The sequence below is a fragment of the Taudactylus pleione genome, unplaced genomic scaffold, assembly GCF_031769625.1.
Source record: "Taudactylus pleione unplaced genomic scaffold, aTauple2 ptg000456l, whole genome shotgun sequence".
In the NCBI taxonomy this organism is placed as follows: domain Eukaryota; kingdom Metazoa; phylum Chordata; class Amphibia; order Anura; family Myobatrachidae; genus Taudactylus; species Taudactylus pleione.
Window position 1 is genome coordinate 806,862 of NW_028284858.1, and position 14,254 is coordinate 821,115.

Genomic DNA, 14,254 nt, shown 5'->3' on the forward strand with positions numbered 1-14,254 from the left:
AATTATCCCGCATATGGCCATTTCCACAAAGCTAAATAAATATTTATAGCATTCAGCATAGGGGAGATTTGCGTCACTGGCTGTCCTGCCAGAGAGCACCAGCTCTGGAAAGACGTAACACCCAGTATGGAGGTCAGTAAGGGGTATATTAACAAGCGGGTTTATAGAAGTGAAGTTGTTGCCCATAGCAACCAGTTAGATTTTACTTATCACTTATTTAGCAACTAGATGATTGGTTGTTATGGGCAACATCTCTACTTATAAAAAAGCCGCACTTTAGTAAATATACCCTTAAGTGTCTTTCCCTATACAGTATGTGTTCCCAGGGGAGCCAAGAAAAATATCAAGCACCATCTTTTCACATGGCCCGTCAGCACCTCTGTGTGTTCCTAAACTGATTATAAGAGGCAAAACGCTGAAGTCACATGATTATTTTTTCACGCATTAACACCTAGATCGGCAATTTCACAAATGGTTGTGCACAGCATTTATACAGGTACACGTGCCAAGCAGGGATGTAGGCCTATACCTATTTGTCTGCTGGGTACATATATGCAAAATGAATTTATCTGCGTGTAAGTAAATGTGCCTCTTATAGATCTCAATAACAAACGCATACAGACAAAGGGCAGGATGCAGCAAGATGAGAAACACAGTCAAACCCCAAAAATGTGGGCTTGACCGCATTTCTCCTAAGCACCAAGCCCTGGAGTGCATTGCAGTGGGTAACGCCATCTTCCTGATGGCGTTACCCATAGAAGCCTATGAGCTTCTTTCCACAGAATTCTGTAAGAGGGATCCAATCGGATCCCTCCCAGCAACCCCCGCGGCGCCCGCATCATTCTGCACATGCGCATTAGGCCGTTGAAGGGGCTTCTGAGTCATAGACCCGGATGTCCCTCCATCACAAAGGGCAGCTTTTACCGATAGAGCATTGATCGTCGTTTGCGGTGATCGGCATGCATACCGGTGTTACCAACGCCAGCATACATGCGATGGCTGGCGGGATGCATCACATCCCAAGTGCCATGCATCATGCATCCCGCCTGTAGTCTGAAAAACTGTGCTAGAAGCTTAGTAGTCTGAATAACTCATTTATAAATGGATAAAGTGATACTAACGCGCTGTCAATCAAGCAGCTGGTAAAGGGATTGTCAGCCCCAATAGAAATAGAAAAATATATAATGGTATATGAAACAGCGCTAAATGCTCAAAATAATGAGTTAATGAAAATAATATGCTAAGATGGACGTTTATAATTAAAAAACAATATGCATTTAATTGAACATAATGTATAAATACACTAAAAATATTGCACAGGGTGCTGCAGTTGATTCAATAGAAAATCACTAGTTGAAATGCAGGTTATGCAACTGTTAATAATTCTTACAATAAAATACCAATCAAAATCACCAGTTGGAGTGCAGATAATACAACTGTTAGTAGTTGTCAAATGATGAATACTGGGATAGGACTCCCTCCTTAGTGTCCAAAGGATAGTATTAAGCAGCGCAAGATATTACCAGCCTGTGGCATGTAATCCAAAAGTTCCTTTTAGCATCCTTGGTGCCGTTCATAAGTAAGGTGAAATGGAAACATCCAGGTCTCTTATGGCGCCGCAATCCTTGCCAGGGGAGTTGTAATAAAGTCCAGAGATCATCCAGTGAAATGGGAACGCAAAGATAGTCCTCTCAACGCGTTTCGCTGGTGTATTAACTACCAGCTTCCTCAGGAGTATAGGCGAATGTATTTGTGAGTTACTGATGGGGTTTAAATACCCACTCATTGATTGGAAATTGTGTGCACATGCAATAATTAAACATACAATATATAAAAAAGAAAGATAACTGTCCATCAAAACAATAAAACTAATCTTTGGCAATCCTATTCACTCATAAATGGAGCATATGTTACTCAATAAATTGAATAATGAAAGAAGGCAAACTTACATATAAAGCTACTTTCTTTATATCCTTAATCGCCCCTTGATGTTTAACTGGTGCAGTCACATGGTAAAATTACACCAATAATGTTAAGTCCGATCACTTGACTATCTAGATCACGTGTTCGCATCGGTACCAATAGAATGAGGGGTGTGTGTAGAATCCCGATCATGTGATGCGGTTCATGCTCTCATGATCCGATCACCTGACTAAACAGGCTACGTATTCTGATTCAGCTTCAATAGAGTCAGGGGTGTGTGAAACCTGTGCAATATTTTCAGTGTATTTATACATTATGTTCAATTAAATGCATATTGTTTTTTAATTATAACCGTCCATCTCAGCATATTATTTTCATTTACTCATTATTGTGAGCAGGTTCATATACCATTATATATTTTTGAATAACTCATTTGAGCTAGAAGCTTAGTACGCAAACAACTATAGGCAACACATCTATATAATATATGTTACAGTATGCCAGAGACCAGTTTGCAAAGTGGGAACACCTCAAGACAAGCCTGTAGTGACTTCCTGTTTGGTCTGTTCCTTCCAGGATCTCCCACAGTGGAACTACAAACAGAGCAATATAATGGCTCCCGGTACATGATATGCAAAGCGTGGGGCATTCCGCTGCCAACCATTCAATGGCACCAATGCGCTAATTTAAGGTGAGCAACTAAATGTAGTATCTGAGACTCATACACAAGGAATTTATGCACAGAGTGACCTGCAGTGCCAGAGACAGCGCAGTATCAGGGCAACAGAGTCGTGGGGTTATATCTTTGTCTAAGACTGAAGGATGAGCACGTAATACAACTGGAGAGCTAAAGGAGCTATAGATACAGACCTCTTATTCAGATTGTCTTGTTCAATGGGAAATTGATTATAGATTTATGTTCCCACTGAAGAAAATAAAATTCTTGCCATTACTATTTGTGAAATGCTCCATTAGCATTGCTATTAAAGAGAACTCGTTTAAGGTGTACACACATTGGTACCTAGCCCTGGACGGTTTGGACCAACTGTTCCCCAATGTCTCACGGTTATGTTGGCGCCAATGTGGTCAGGTTGGCACCTTTTTTCAAGCTTACAAATTGATTCTACATATCTCTTGCGCAGCTAAATACCAGATTGCTAGAGCTTGGTTACAATCCTGTATACCCTCTCGCCAGGAACTAATAAACAGTATATGGTACGTGTCTAAGATGGCATATATGACCAGCAGGGGCGTATCTGTAATGGGTGCAGGGTATGCGGGGCACACGGTCCCCCGGGTCCAGGGGAGCCCCCATCGCACACCATGCACCAATAGGTAATTATACTTACCTCTCCGCCGCTTCAAGAAGCGCTGGACCGACGCTGTAGAGCTGCAAACACTCACTGGGAAAATGGCGGTGGTCATTTTCCCAGTGATCTGCTCATGCGCAGAAAGGATGTCCCCAGGAAAGTAGGCGCGGGCGCCATTTTCCCAGAGACCCGCGCATGTGCTATACATTCTGGCATGAAGCCAGAAGCTACAGCGTTCAGTGCCACTGAGCCGCCGTCAGAGAGGAGGGAGCCCAAACGGAGGCTGCACACGAGCCCCCTCATCTCTTAAAACGCCCCTGATGACCAGCCTCCAAAATTACAGGGTGAATAAGTTTCACGCAGTCTGGAGGCCTTGGTTTAACCTTCATAATGCATCTCTCCCTGGTCTGGCATAGCCACTTCTACACCCAGTCTACCTTTCCTCTGCATAACCTCGTGCTCATCTCCCTCCCCACTTTTTTTTCTTTTCTTTCTATGCCCTCATATGCCCATCCATGTCTCTCTCTCAGTACAGCTTTATCACCTGTACTATGTAGACCAGTGGTCCCCAAACTTTGTGCCGTGAAGTCGACTACTGCAGGAACCGGCGCCTGCTTTACTAATTGGTACACTTACGGGATACTTAATTCTGCCCTTAAACATGTTCAAACAGCAGTTTCCATATATTTTTTAATGACTGATCAATTGTTATTTTCTGCTGCAACTTATAAAGTGTATCAAATGCATTGTGTGTTTGGGAAATAAATTTAGGAGAACTTTGCCTTTCCCCAAGGACATCAGGATACTGGTGTCGGCATCCCGACTGCCTGAATGCCGAACGTCTGGATGGCAGTAAGTATGCACAGTTAGCCAGGGATGGGGGTGTTAGGATTAGGGTTAGGCACTCCCAGGGGAGGGTTAGAGTTAGGCTACGGGAAGATGGGGTTAGAGCTAGGCACCACTGAGGGGAGGTTAGGGTTAGGCACCCCCCCATGTTAGGTTTAGGGTGCGGGAAGGGGGGGTTTGGGTTAGGCACCATCGGGGGGAGGTTAGGGTTAGGCACCACTAAGGGAGGGTTAGGGTTGGGGGGAGAGGGGAGGGTTAGGGTCCTTACCTGCACCTGACGGGATTCTCCACCATTCGGCATTCAGCCGCAGGCATCTCATACCATGATTCCATAGCCAACATTGTTGCACAACGCTTTGGGAAAGCCCAGAAATTAATCTGATCCAAAAAGATAAGCCGATTTTTATAATTGTATCTGGCCTAGGTGGGCACTCCAGCACTTGTAATGTTCCCTGCAGGTGCCAATAACATTAACAAGTGTATTTGTGAATAGACTGCCTTATGCTTTGCAAGGGAAAGCTATCACTGGAGGCGGCTAGCAACGGCTGTTACCGGCAATACCTGGCATTAGCTATTGCCAGTTGTGGAGCTTCTTAAATACGAAGAAGCCTTACCTGCAGAAAACACCATTTTTTTCTGTAGATTTAGGGCTCACCCCCGATGATAAATAAACCCAGTGTGGTAGCGCCGCAAATAACAAATAAAAAGACATGGAGATACTTCCCTGGCCCCGGGCCTGGGGTGGACTGTGCTCTACACTGGGGCCGGCAATTGGAGCAATGGGGCAGGTGACTACAGATGTTACTGCGGTAGACCATGGCCGAAGTCTTGGTGGTGTAGGTGGTACTCAAGCTCAAGTACCACCTTGCCTTGCTAATTGTCCCATCTGAAAGGTGGAAGGAATATACTAAAGGGACCACTCTGTATTGTTGCTATATAGCAGTTACAGTTCTATTTCTTGCATAACATAACACAAACATAACGGATACTTAAAGACTATAATATTAAGAATAATAAATAATGAGACACAGACACAGTGGATATTTATTTTAAATCACAGTATTCACACTTTACTCACTTCTTGTTCTATTGTTTTTACATATTTTTGCCCACAATAAACATACTGTATTGGTGAGACTGTTCCGATCCTTCCTTGTCTAATAAGGATTTAGATCCTAATCCTATACAGGTTGAGTCTCCCATATCCAAATATTACGAAATACGGAATATTCCGAAAAACAGAATTTTTTTGGCATGACTGAAAAAATGAAACCTTTGATTTGTGATGGTTCAATGTACACAAACTTTGCTAAGGCACAAATTATTACAAATATTGTATCAAATTACCTTCAGGCTGTGTGTATAGGGTGTATATAACACATAAATGTATTCTGTGTGTATATTTGGGTCCCATTCCCAATATATATTTCATTATGATATGCAAATATTCCAGGAATGATGATGTTTGTCCATGCAAGATGACGTTTATCCTCTTTCTGAGTTCCGTTTTTTTGGAGGGAAAAATCCGAACTCGGCGTGCAAACTCTAACCTATCCGAGCCTGCACATCCCTACTATTAACGCTAATGGATTAAATATCCCCGAAAAAAGATCCCAAATGCTTCGGTCTATTCGTGCGGATAAAGTTGATATAGCCCTTATACAAGAGACACATTTTAAAAATGGTCATGCCCCTCCCTTAAAGAATTATTATTACCCACATGTATTTACTAGCGATAATTCAGCCGGCAAAACCTTAGGTGTTGCTATTTTGTTTGCTCGCAATCTCCTGATCTCTGATGTCTCCATACATAGACTTGTAGAAGTAGAGGTCTACTGGTCAAATGCACAATTCACCACCAACAGTTTCTTTATTAAATCTATATACGCCCAATTCTGGGCAGCCTTCCTTTATTGCTTCAGTTTTGGATAAAGCCAATACTTTTTTGGAAGGGATTATAATTGTTGGAGGTGATTTAAACTGGCCCCTTGACCCCTTTCGAGACACCTCTAATAAAGCATCACATAGGCCGGGGAAGTAGTTCAGACGGGTGAGACGAACTCTGCACGACCACCAGCTGGCTGATTCCTGGCGAAATAGCTCATCCAGCTGAATCTGATTTCACCTTTTTCTCCCGTCCACACCACACTTATTCAAGAATTGATTATTTATTTTTAAGTAATTCACATTTTCACCTTATATCTGATACTTCAATAGGATCGATCACATGGTCTGACCATGCACCAGTTTTTCTTACACTCTCACTCCCCCAGCAATCGCTCAACCCTTGGTCATGGCGTTTCAATGATCTTCTCCTACAAGATGCTTATTGTAAATCCCAGATTGAGTCCTCTTTAGATTCTTATATTGAACAAAATTACCAAGACGATATTTCCAAGGTAACGGTCTGGGAGGCACATAAATGTGTTCTGCTGGGTAAATGTATACAATTAGGTTCTTATCTAAAAAAAACAGAAAACCAACAAAGAGATGCCCTTCTCGCTGAGATCAAATCCTTAGAAACATCACACAAAGCCTCTTTATCTCCCCATTACTATTCTAAACTAGAGGAAGCTAGAGCTGCCCTCCATAGACTTTCCATTGATAAAATTAAGTTGTCATATCGGAAATGTCGCAATCGCTTCTATCAATGGGGAAATAAACGGGTAGGATGTTGGCATTACGTGAGCAGCATGCAGTCACATTCATACAAGCCATAAAAGACGAAAATGCTCAGACCCACAATGAGACTAAAAAAATTGCTGAGTCCTTTCGATCCTACTACACTAAACTTTACAATTTAAAAAACGCAGGCCATAACTCTGATACTTTCAATCATCAAGAAGCAATATCATCGTACCTCCATTCACTTAATTATCCCACGCTATCTCAAGAAGAGGTTGATACACTTGATTCACCTTTTCTTGTTGAAGAAGTTGACCAGGCGATTTCCTCTTCCCCAGCTGGTAAAAGCCCCGGTCCAGATGGATTCTCTTCAGCCTACTATAAGGCTTTTAAGGATAGACTGACTCCCAACCTAACTCGTGCTTTTAACTCAATTTCAGATAGGACTCGTTTCTCTAAACAATCGCTTGAGGCACATATAACTGTCCTGCCTAAAGAAATTAAGGACCCCACCCTATGCCCTAGTTACAGGCCAATCTCACTCCTCAACATCGACTTAAAGATTTTTGCTAAACTCTTGGCCACCCGGTTGAAACTTCTTCTGCCCAAATTGATTCACGATGACCAAGTTAGTTTTGTCCTAGGCCGCGAGGCTAGAGATAACACCACTAAAGTTATTAATTTAATACACCATGCCTCTCTTTCATCCTCACAGTCTATTATATTATCGACTGACGCAGAGAAGGCCTTTGACAGGGTTGACTGGAAGTTTATGTCAGGCCTTCTGCGTCACTTGGGTCTGGGGTCTGCCTGTATGCATAGAATTTTGGCTCTATACGATGCCCCCTCAGTGAGAATCAGAGTAAACGGGTCCCTCTCTGATTCGTTCAACATATCAAATGGCATGAGGCAGGGGTGCCCACTCTCTCCTCTTTTATTTGTCCTCTGTATGGAGGCTCTGGCGAGGGCCATTCGACTTAATAGAAACATCTCTGGCATCCACATAGGCGGACAGGAACATAAACTGGGAGTCTATCTGACCAAAGATCTTTCCCAATTGTTCTCGAATAATTTTACGCCATTATTACAAGTTATTCGTAATGACTATACAAGATGGAGCACCTCACGTCTATCCTGAATAGGTAGAATCAACGTGGTGAAAATGAACTCCTTACCCAAAATTCTATATCTTATGCAAACCCTTCCAATTCATATTCCCCCCTCTTGGTTTGCGGAAGTGAAGCGTCTCATCCGTAGGTTTGTTTGGAACAGTTCCACATCACGCTTTAAGCATGCTATTCTATAGGTGGTTTGCAGCTTCCTCACATTACTAGCTATTATCACACTATTATGCTTAATCGTGTTCTGGAGTGGTCCAGAGCAAAGGTTTCCAGATAGTGGATTATGATGGAGGAAAGCAGTCTAGGTCAGGCTACAGAAATTGTCCCTTGGCTCACCAGGCTCCCAACCATTACACCCACTTTGCGTTGTTGGAAGAAACTTCGTAGTCTCCCCCATATTTTGGCCATTGTTTCCCCTCTCACATTCTTTTTAGGCAACCATGACTGTTCCCCGGGATTCCACATACTTTCCTTTAAAAACTGTTTGACTAAAGGCCTCTTTCGAAAGGGTCAGATGGTTTGTTCGTCCGGGGTGCGTCCTTTCACAGAACTCCAAGAGTCTTGGGTCTTTCCCCCGTCAGAATTTTGGAAATATCTTCAAGTAAGACATTTTATTACCACCTCATGCAAACTTTCTGATCTCAATAGACCCCCCACTTTATTTGAATCTTTATGTTTAGCCTCTCATACTCCATCTCATACTATATCTACATTATATTCAATAATTATTGGAAATTTGTTTAAATTGCCCCCATTATTCACAAAAGCATGGGAAAAAAGAACTTCAAGATACAGTTCAGGACAGGATTGGGAGGTTGTTTTTAATAATACATTTGCTAGTTCATCCTGTGTAGCTACTTTTGAAACTCTTTACAAAGTTCTATCACGCTGGTATAGATACCTTGTCCTTCTAAATAAAATGTTCCCACAGGTTACAAAGAATTGCTGGAGATGCAATTCGGCTCCGGGTAGCCTTCTACATATATGGTGGGATTGTCCTTCCCTGGTCCCGTTTTGGAGGAATGTGTTTGAATGTTCTAAGTCAATTCTTGGAGGGGAGGTCCACAGAGACCCTGGGTTTTGGCTTTTGAACATAACCTCCTCTACCACGGCTTCATATAAGAATTCACTATTACGGCATCTAAACAACGCGGCTAAAGCCGTCATTCCTGTTTTATGGAAATCTACTTCTCCTCCCTCCATTAAAGACTGGTTTAATAGAATAGATTATTATATGGATATGGAGGACATTGTATCTTTCTCCAAAGGTAGACCTACTGACTTTACTGCCATTTGGCTACCTTGGGTGATGTTTAAAGACTCCATATTATACAATAATTTCAATGGTGTATTTACTTCATCAGTTTCTGCAGCGTCTTAACTTCTATTTGTTTAAGTTTAGGAACACTCACAAGTATATATATTAATTCTAGACCGGACAATGATAAATTGTCCCTTCTAAAATCCCCGTTTGTCTCCCGCTCAATCCCTTCTGACTATCCCCATCTATCTTCTTGTTTACTCTTTTTATATATATATATATATATATATATATAATTTTTTTTTTTATATATATATTTTTTATTTATTTTTCTTATACTCTTTTATGGGTTATTGATTGATTATATTTTGTATTTTTGAAGTGATTTTCTATCTTGAAAATTTTTTGTTTTACTCAAAATGGAATAAGCAATTGTTTATATGTGTATACATTTTCTCTATTTGTATTTCATTTGGAATTGCTTGGTCCTTTTTCAATAAAAACAGTTTGCATAAAAAAATAAATAAATAAATATACTGTAACATGGATATAATTTATCCTGGTATTTAATGAGAAATTAAATTAAAGGTTATGTTTTAGGTTTATTTACTTATCTCTGAGAATCTGTAAATAGTGATGAGATCTAATTCTTTTTCTTTGATATTTGATGATGCAGCAAAACCGGAAAACTCCATTAGCAGTGAATTCAAGCTCGGAAAAAGTGAGATCAGGGGTGTGACAGACCAAAACAACAATAAAACAACCAAAATAGCAACAGTTATCAAAATGAATGATTGCACAACTGAGGAAAACCCAGGAAAATGTATATAGAAGGTGCATGCAAAGGCCCAATAAGCTTCAGGTGCGAAAAATACAATGAGGCACCAATTCAGTGAAAAGTATTAGGTTTGTACCAGCAGATGCAATACAAAGGGCAAAATTTACTAAGCGGCAGGTTCTAAACCCGGCGGTTTCGTGGCGGTTTGACGGCGGGTTCTATTCTGTTCTAAACCCCGGGGGTTTGGTGGCGGTTTTGCAGCAGTTTCTAAATGACAGTCCTGTTCTATTCTATTCTAAAATGTGTTTTGACGGCGGTTTTGCAGCGGTTTTGGCCTTAGTAAAATCTGCAGATAACAAAGCCACCACCAAACCGGCGTCAAACACATTTTAGAATAGAATAGAACAGGGCTGTCATTTAGAAACTGCTGCAAAACCGCCACCAAACCCCCAGGGTTTAGAACAGAATAGAACCCGCCGTCAAACCGCCACCAAACCGCCGGGGTTTAGAACCCGCCACTTAGAAAATTTTGCCCATAGTGCTTACAATTAGAAGCTCCAACAGCATAATAGTATAGCCTATGGCGTCCAGCCCCCTCATCCCCTGGCTTGCTCTTGTCCCACTGCCCTTTTCCTAATTCTTCCCTTTATATCCTTATTGCTGTACCCCATCCCTTCCTCCCCCTCAGCTCAGCCTACTCACAGCTAAGCAGCAGACAGCACCCAAAATCCAACACTTATTTTTACAAAGAGGCAGGGGCCCAAACACAGAGGGGGAGGCTCATTTGGGGACGAGAGAATAGGGAAGACATAACCATATTCAGATATTCACTCCCATGCTAGTGCTCACCCAACACCTTGCCCACCCTCAGCGCCTAGGACCCTTTGTCCCTAAACAGCCCTCTCTTTTCTCTATAATTGTACATCTATCATACTAGATGTTCAGTGGTCAGGTCATCTTCTCAGATAGCCTTTATTTATATACATATTATGCAGGGCTAATTTTGTCAGAAGTAAATTAACCTGCCAGTAAGTTTTTGGAGTATGAGAGAGAACATACAAACTCCACACAGTGCCCTGGACTAAATCAAACTCATGCGCTATGAGTCAGCGATGCTAACCAATGTGCCATTGTGTTACCCATTGAGGTTTCTGGTCACACAGGAAATTATAAGGGGTGTTTGACAGGGAAATATAAAAATAAACCATAATCATCGACAGCCCGATAAGTGATTATGTCTCTCCATTATTTTCCAGCTGCACTGATGAGGACATTGGCAATGTGACTGAGACACAAGATACAGATCACGTAACAAGCGTCTTGAACCTCAGAGAAAATATTGGCTATAGAAACGTTTTCTGTTTTGCTTCAAATATTGCGGGAAACAAATCCGAGACCATTTTACTGTCTATACTTCCAAGTAAGTGTTAACGTATAGGCCAAGTGGCTTCTGTATGGCGTTTTCAATCTGCTCATTCAGCGCTGCTTTCTATAACTCAGCTTTGCACCAATATCAGTGCTTGGCATTCACATATGTTTCTATATGATATCTTATTTCTTCATCTTTATAGCTACAGGTATATAAGCACGACTTTCATATCTTGTGCTAAGCTGGGGATCTTACACATTGTTTTATGTATCTTTGCGCCTATACAGCATATGGTATGGAATGCCAAGGTCTACCCATCATCCTCTGCAAAGTTTGCTCACTGCAGAGTTCACTGCCCAAATTCATGCAGTTCAGTACAAATAGGTGTAAGGCTCAAAAATACACCATTGTGATACTTTTAATTGACTTACGCTATGCCTCAGATTCCTAAATGACCATTTCTGTTTAGCAAATTGCCATTGGCAATATCAGTATGCAGATGCTTTCAGAGACACAGCCGCAAACCTACCATTAGACGCAACATCTCCATTCATTTGTTTAGCCACTGCCCAGGAACGCGGCCGCCCGGTACATTTCTGCTACCACGCTGGTAATATTGATCTGTGACAAAGTCGCAATGTATGCGCAAAAAAAACTAAACACATTACGCTGCTGCGTTCGACTCAGAATCAGACCGGGATGCAGTCAGGATGCCGGCGGACGGGATGCCGGACGTCAATATACCGATGCCGGAATTTCTGACGCCCGCCAGAATGCCAACGCCGCCATCCCGAAGAGATCAAGATAACGACGTCGGCATCCCGACCACCGGTATCCCGATGGTAAGTATACGGGATAGGGTTAGGCTGCGGGGAGGGGTTTAGGGTTAGGCACCACTAGGGGGAGGTTAGGGTTAGGCACCACCCCAGGGAGGGTTAGGTTTAGGGTGCGGGAAGGGGGGGTTAGGTTTAGGCAACACGGGGGGGGGAGGTTAGGGATAGGCACCACCTGGGGGAAGTTTAGGGTTAGGCACCACCGGTGGAAAGTTAGGGTTAGGCTACTTACCGGCCCCTGTCGGGATCCTGAACATCAGGGTGCCACTGTCGGTCTTCTGACTGCCGGCATCCCGACTGCCGGTCAATCATATGTATTCCATCAGACCCACTGTGTGTGTATACACAACACACACACGCACTCTACCAGAGAGGAGAATTAAAAAGTAGATAAGTATGATTATATATAACTCATACGCAGACTAATACATACATTTTGGTACTCAGAAAACCCCCCTGCATGCGCCAGAGCATGATATATTTTATCAGTTGCTATGCTATTTGCACCATATTGCTATATATTCTCTTACGCCTATTTGTGTGCATTACTGTTTACTTTTTAAAACATATAAATAGCAATTAAGATTGCATTAACTTTTACATAATATTACTGTGTTGATTATATTTTAAATTGCTGTTTATTTTAGTGGTAGGTGCAGTTAAGCACCAGCCCTCCAGTACGGCATTGATGGCGGTTTCATTAGTCGCAGTGTTCCTTGTCCTGGTCACAGTCTTTCTGCTATATAAATACCAGCAGGTAAGTAATTGGTAAAAGGTTACCATTTTCTCTCTTTATTTTGGAATGATTTGGCCCATATATGTCATGCCCAGGCCTGATTTCATTACATATTTCCCAGCATAATGGTTCGCAATCTCTCTGACATTGGCACGACTAATATTATATATTAGAAGAATACACACTTGTTGATGTATTGTGGAGAGTTAACTTAAAAAAGTATGTCTCAACACTCATTATTAACATATAGTTCACAGTCATCTATTGTATATTGCCCTAATATCCTTGTGACATGTGCAGCCTGACATTTTTATACAATGGCAATCGCTGGCTTAACGCACTGTTTGATATAAGGAAATTGGTGTCTTTAGGAATTGCAAGATTCATGATACAAGTTGCTTCTGCAGTCTATCATCTAAGGTTTTAATGACGGAAGCCCAGCCACAATTTGATGGTGGGCTTCTGATGTTTATTCCTATTGCTCTGCCCCCTGTACATGTGACATTATAATATGATATCACACAGTGGCGTAAGTTCATCCTAGGTGCCCGGAGGCAAGTTATATTTTGGTGCCCCCCCCGTCACAGCCGCTGACACTGTAATGTAGCTTTTGCAAGCAGATACACCTGCAGTGCCACACAGAATATAGGCATGCCATGGAGGAGTGAGACAGAGAGTTGTGGGTGATGGGGGCGCTGGACGTGTCACACTGACAAAGGAAGCCGCTGAGGAGCAGCAACACCGATGAGTAGGGACAGGCTATAGATACACGGGGTAACTAGGGTGGTGCGACCAGAGCCATGGCACAGGGCACCGCATGGCAGGGGGCGCTGTTTGGGCCTGTCAATTTTCCTGTTTATTATTATTCTCACTTGTAGCTTCCTCGTCTTTTATCCCCAGCATCTCCTGGCCTCCCCTATCTCTTCCCTGGCCCTTCCTCATGAGGCCATGGCCCATTTTCAGGTGCACTATTTTATGTCCCTATTTAAAAAATGGTGGGGGGGGGCAATGCTCTCTCTGGCACAGGGCACCAAAAAGTCTAGTTACGGCTCTGCTTCTCAGGTGCCAGGAAGAAGTGCCATGTACTGGGCGGCCTAGATTGTACACTCCGGATACATAGTTACAGCCCTAAGTGAGGTGAATATATTGTGGGCAATGGAGGAGGTGCCCCTTCAGAGCTGGAGCCCGGCGGCAGGCGCCTCCATTGTCTCCCATAGTTCTGCCCCTTATATCACAGAAGAGAGAGCAGGGACCAGGAAGCTGAGCACCACACACACCACCCTAGCTACCTCCCCGACTGTACTGTATGAATTTGCTGCACTATTTAGTTGCCTAACTTCAAGCACAGCAAGAATTAGAGTGCATTAAATAGCATAAAGTGTGGATGCAAACCACAAGCCACGTAACACACATTGCCAAACGAGCTGTCTGAGTGGTGGTGGCGAGGTGGAC

The 14,254-nt window shown here is 42.5% G+C and overlaps 1 protein-coding gene across 2 annotated transcripts in view; it reads left to right on the plus strand.

The window, feature by feature from the left end:
* Positions 1 to 14,254, plus strand: part of CSF1R (colony stimulating factor 1 receptor) — a 107,528-nt gene that overhangs the window by 64,572 nt on the left and 28,702 nt on the right. For both annotated transcript variants that reach the window (XM_088448503.1, XM_088448504.1), the window contains exons 8-10: positions 2,500 to 2,614; positions 11,121 to 11,284; positions 12,714 to 12,823. In XM_088448503.1, coding sequence (XP_088304629.1) covers positions 2,500 to 2,614; positions 11,121 to 11,284; positions 12,714 to 12,823 — 389 coding nt within the window. The remainder of the gene's footprint in view (positions 1 to 2,499; positions 2,615 to 11,120; positions 11,285 to 12,713; positions 12,824 to 14,254) is intronic.